The sequence below is a fragment of the Myotis davidii genome, unplaced genomic scaffold (assembly GCF_000327345.1).
Source record: "Myotis davidii unplaced genomic scaffold, ASM32734v1 scaffold1203, whole genome shotgun sequence".
Classification (NCBI taxonomy): Eukaryota; Metazoa; Chordata; class Mammalia; order Chiroptera; family Vespertilionidae; genus Myotis; species Myotis davidii.
In genome coordinates, this window is record NW_006294353.1 from 305,704 (window position 1) to 310,068 (window position 4,365).

At 52.1% G+C, this 4,365-nt stretch overlaps 1 protein-coding gene across 1 annotated transcript in view; it reads left to right on the forward strand.

The window, feature by feature from the left end:
- The window catches only part of CPAMD8 (C3 and PZP-like, alpha-2-macroglobulin domain containing 8), a 52,890-nt gene that overhangs the window by 10,436 nt on the left and 38,089 nt on the right, over window positions 1–4,365 (forward strand). The window contains exons 8-9 of the mRNA XM_015567018.1: window positions 1,398–1,482; window positions 3,213–3,321. Of these exons, the coding sequence (XP_015422504.1) occupies window positions 1,398–1,482; window positions 3,213–3,321 (194 nt within the window). The remainder of the gene's footprint in view (window positions 1–1,397; window positions 1,483–3,212; window positions 3,322–4,365) is intronic.

Consider the following 4,365-nt stretch of genomic DNA (forward strand, 5'->3'; position numbering starts at 1 on the left):
TTCTTCCCCTCCCCAGCGCCTGGCACCCCCATCTACTTCCTGTCCCCATGAATCTGACTCCTCTAGGGACCTTGCATACGTGGGATCACACTGTATTTGTCCGGTGGTGCCTAGCTCTTTCTCTCAGCACGTCCTCAAGCCCATCCATGTTGTGGCATGTGTCAGAATTTCCTTCCCTTTGAAGTCCTTCTTTTCCTCTTGTTATTTTTTCCTTGTTCTGACCCCGTGAGGCATCTCCACTTTACAGATGGGGAAACTGAGTCTGAGAGAGCCATTGAGGAAAGTGCTCAAGCGACAAGAGCTAGGGCGCGAACCTGCCAGAGCCAGTTACTCTGCTTCTGTGCTAACATCTCCCCTACGTGGTCAAGGGCTTCTCCTTTTAAGAGGAAGATCTTGGTCCCAGTTCCATTCCTGATCAGGGCACATGCCCGGGTTGCAGGCTCAGTCCCCAGTGAGGGGTGTGCAGGAGGCAGCTGATGGATGTCTCTCATCGATGTTTCTCTCTCTTTATCCCTCCCTCTTCCTCTCTCTCTAACATCAATATCAACATATTTTTTAACGAAAGAAAGATCCTGGGAGGAAAAGCCGTAGGTCAGGGTGTGGGTTATAAGCAACAGAAGCCCGGTGAATATTCAGGAAGCAATAGAAAAGGAATTTATTTTTATTTTTGCGAAACCTCACCAGAGGATATTTTTTCCATTTAGAGAGAGTGGAAGGGCGAAGGGAGGGAGAGAGAGAGAGAAAAAGAGAAACATTGATGTGAGAGAGACATTAATTGGTTGCCTCCCTCACATCCCCAGATGCCTGGGGCGGGGATCGAACCTGCAAGCCAGGTATGTGCCCTTGACTGGGAATTGAGCCTGCAACTCTTCGGTGCCTGGGCTGACACTCTAACCACTGAGCACACCAGCCAGGGCCAAAGAAAAGGAATTTATTGGCTCATGTAACAAGCGGGTGGGACCAAGTTTCCTCTGCTGCTCCTGGATATCGGTCCCTCCTCCCTGGGTATTGGTCCCTCCTCCCCGAGCTGTGAGCTGCACAGGGTGCCCCGGAGGCTGGATGCTCCCAGGGCTGAGTCATAGGGTCAGAAGAGGCTCCTTCCTGTCACAAGCACCTCAGGACCTCCCCCTAGTTGGGCCAGGAGCCACTGGCACACCCCTGGAATGGGATGGGATTCGCTGTACTCAAGGCACGTGGACCCCTGAGAGAAACGGGGTGCTGGTCCCCCAGAGATAGGAAATGGATGTGGCCGGCAAATCCCCAGAGAGCTGCCAGTGCCCAGCACAGGGTGGCGTGGGCTCTGACCGTGTAAGCGTGCAGTGGCGGCCGGCATCCCTCTGATGCCCCGCCCGGGGGTGGGGCCACCTGCTTCCCTCCGCTCTGCTCTCTCCCTTCAGCGCTGCCCAAGTTTGAGCTCCTTATTGACCCGCCCCGCTACATCCGGGATGTGGACGCCTGCGAGACTGGCACTGTGCAGGCCAGGTGAGAAGGGGGGTCCCCCCACAGGCATGCCCTCTTCCTGTGGGATACCCCTCCCCCGTGGGCCTGCTCCTCCCCTTTGGAACATACCTCTCCCATAAGAGGCACCCTTCTCCAAACTGGACCCCTCCCCTGCTGGGTCCCCAAAGGTGTGGACGGAGTCGGCGAAGAAGGAATGACACAGAGACAGCGTTCAGTTGATCAGCAGCCTTGCCAGGATCTCTAGCCACAATCCCCAGCCAAGTTCTGTCTAGGATCTCCAGCGAAGTTCTGGTTAGGATCTCCAGCCAGGTTCTATGTCCATGTTCTCTTGCTAGGTTATCCAGCCAGGTTCTCCAGCCAGGTTCTGTCACCAGGTTCTAGGCAGGTTCTCTTGCCATGTTCTATCCAGGTTCTGTAGCCAGGTTCTGTCTCTAGGATCTTCAGCCAGGTTCTCTCGCTAGGTTCTGTCTCTAGGTTCTGTATCTAAGTTCTGTGTCCTGTTGTCTTGTTACATCTGTATTTATACCAGTTGATTCCAATGCTATCAATCTCTATTCCAAAGGTTAGGGCGTTTCTTATCTCCATTCCAGGGAGTAAAGATTATGTAGTTTAAGCATGATTGTTCATAGTTAAAGTGATTAATTACCTGCCTGGCACTTAGTTAAGGGGTTTTATTCCCTCCCTAACTTCAGGGGAAAATCCCTACCTGGAGAAACAACCTTTCTCAGAGAGGTGATCTTGGTTAAAACACATAGTGCCAAGAAGGTGAGCAAACATATTAAGAACAGTATGCCATATATGCCAGGTCCCTTGAAACAGCAAGGATGGACTAGCTCCCGGCACTCCCCCTTGGGTGTAGCCCTCCTCAGGTGTTTCTCTTCCCCCAAAGGCTTCCTCTCCCCCCTCCCCATCGGCAGCCCCACAGCTGTGGGCTGACCTGAGAGGGATTTCTAGCGGGGGCTGCCCCCTTAGTGGCCAGGCCTTTGACCCAGGCTGAAGTGCGGGGCTGACCAGGGTCATCAAGAGACATGTCCCTTTCTGGGGCTCCTTTGAGGCCCCTAGTCCGGCCCCAGCCCTGCTGCCTGCTGGAGGTGGTGGCCTGGCTCAGGCTGCTCTCTGGCCCGTGTGTGTGTTAAAATCCAAGGCTGTGCTTGACACACACACGTTTTCCAGTTTAGAAAATACGGTTGAAGTGCCTGGCATTATTTTTTTTTCACTACAGTCTCTCATTTTGCTCCGTGCCCTGGTAAGCAGGTGTCCCCTCTGCATGCCATTCAGGCATTTAAATTCCACCAACATCCCTGAGGTGGTAGTTTTATTCCCAACCTCGGTGGGGAAGCGGGAGCTCAGAGAAGTCAAGCCCCTAGTTCACAGCTGAGCTCGTAAGGGCACTTAGAACCAGGCCTCCTCGTGCTCCAGTGGTGTCACCAACCCCAGCGCTTGTCTCACACATCCTGGCCCAGGGTTTCTCTCTGATTCTCGGTCTCTTTTTCTGTCCAACATGAGGCTTGGTACCGAGGACTGCGGGGCCCCGAGGTTATCTGTCCTGACTCAGGGCGGCAGGAAAGGCTGGAAGGTTGGGCTGCAGGGTGGGGAAGCATCCTGCTGTGAAGGACAGGATCTTGGCACACATCCTTGAGTACTTCCCCCTAATAGCCACTAGGTCGCCTTGGACACCACCCTCGTCCAGCTGCTGTACCAGTGACCACCTGCTGCATGTGACATCAGCTACCCTTGTCCCTTTGTTCCAGGTATACCTTTGGGAAGCCCGTCTCCGGAACCTTAACAATCAACATGACCGTGAATGGTGTGGGGTACTATAGCCAGGAGATGGGGTGCCCCGTCCTCAGGACCATGAAGGTGAGGAGCAGCACCTCATGCTGTCCGCCCAGTGGGTCCCTTCACACAGCGTCTGCCCTCGGCTTCCGCTCTATTATCATCCATTTTATTTGAATTTCTAAAACAGTATACAGGGGGGATTTCCCCAAAGATAAAATTCTTGTGGACTGAACATGGAGACTTTAGAACATTCTTAAAAAGGAAGAAAATAACCATAACTTGTTCTCCAACAGTCTGACACAACCGTTATTGATATTTTGATGTGTTTCTTCCCGGGATATTGTATGTAAATTAAAAAAAACACCCCAGTTTTATTGAGGTATGATTCATGTACCACACAATTCAAATACCCACAGAGAGTGTATTGTTCAGCAGTTTGTAGTATAATCACAGATATGCACCCATCACCACTGTCTAGTTTTAGAATAGTTCCACCAAGCCTCCCAAATTTCTTTTTCTTTTTTTAATATTTTTTTTATTGATTTCAGAGAGGAAGGGAGAGGGAGAGAGAGATAGAAATATCAATGATGAGAGAGAATCATTGATCGGCTGCCTCCTGCACATCCCCCACTGGGGATCAAGCCCGCAACCCAGGCATGTGCCCCCGACTGGAATTGAACCTAGGTCCCTGCAGTCTGCAGGCCGATGCTCTATCCACTGAGCCAAACCAGCTAGGGCCTCTCAAATTTCTCATGTCCTTTTACAGTGAATTCCTGTCCCTCTCCAGCCCCTGGCAACCACGGCTCCACTTCCTGTGTCTGTGGATTTGCCTGTTTCGGACATTTCATATAAATGGGGTGATAGACTCTGTGGCCTTTTGTGCCTGCATTCTCTCATTCGCCTCACTTTTTCAGCGGTCACCCATGCTGCAGCGTGTCGGTGCTTCGCTCCTGTTTAACGGCTGGGTAATATTCCACAGCACGGGTGGGCCACAGTGCACTGACCCACTCATTCGCCGATGGACTTTGGGTTGTTTCCACTTTTTGGTGACTGTGGCCAGTGCTGCTCTGGGCATTCATTTACGAGGTTTTGTGTGGGGGATGTTTCATTTCTCTTGGGTGTGGC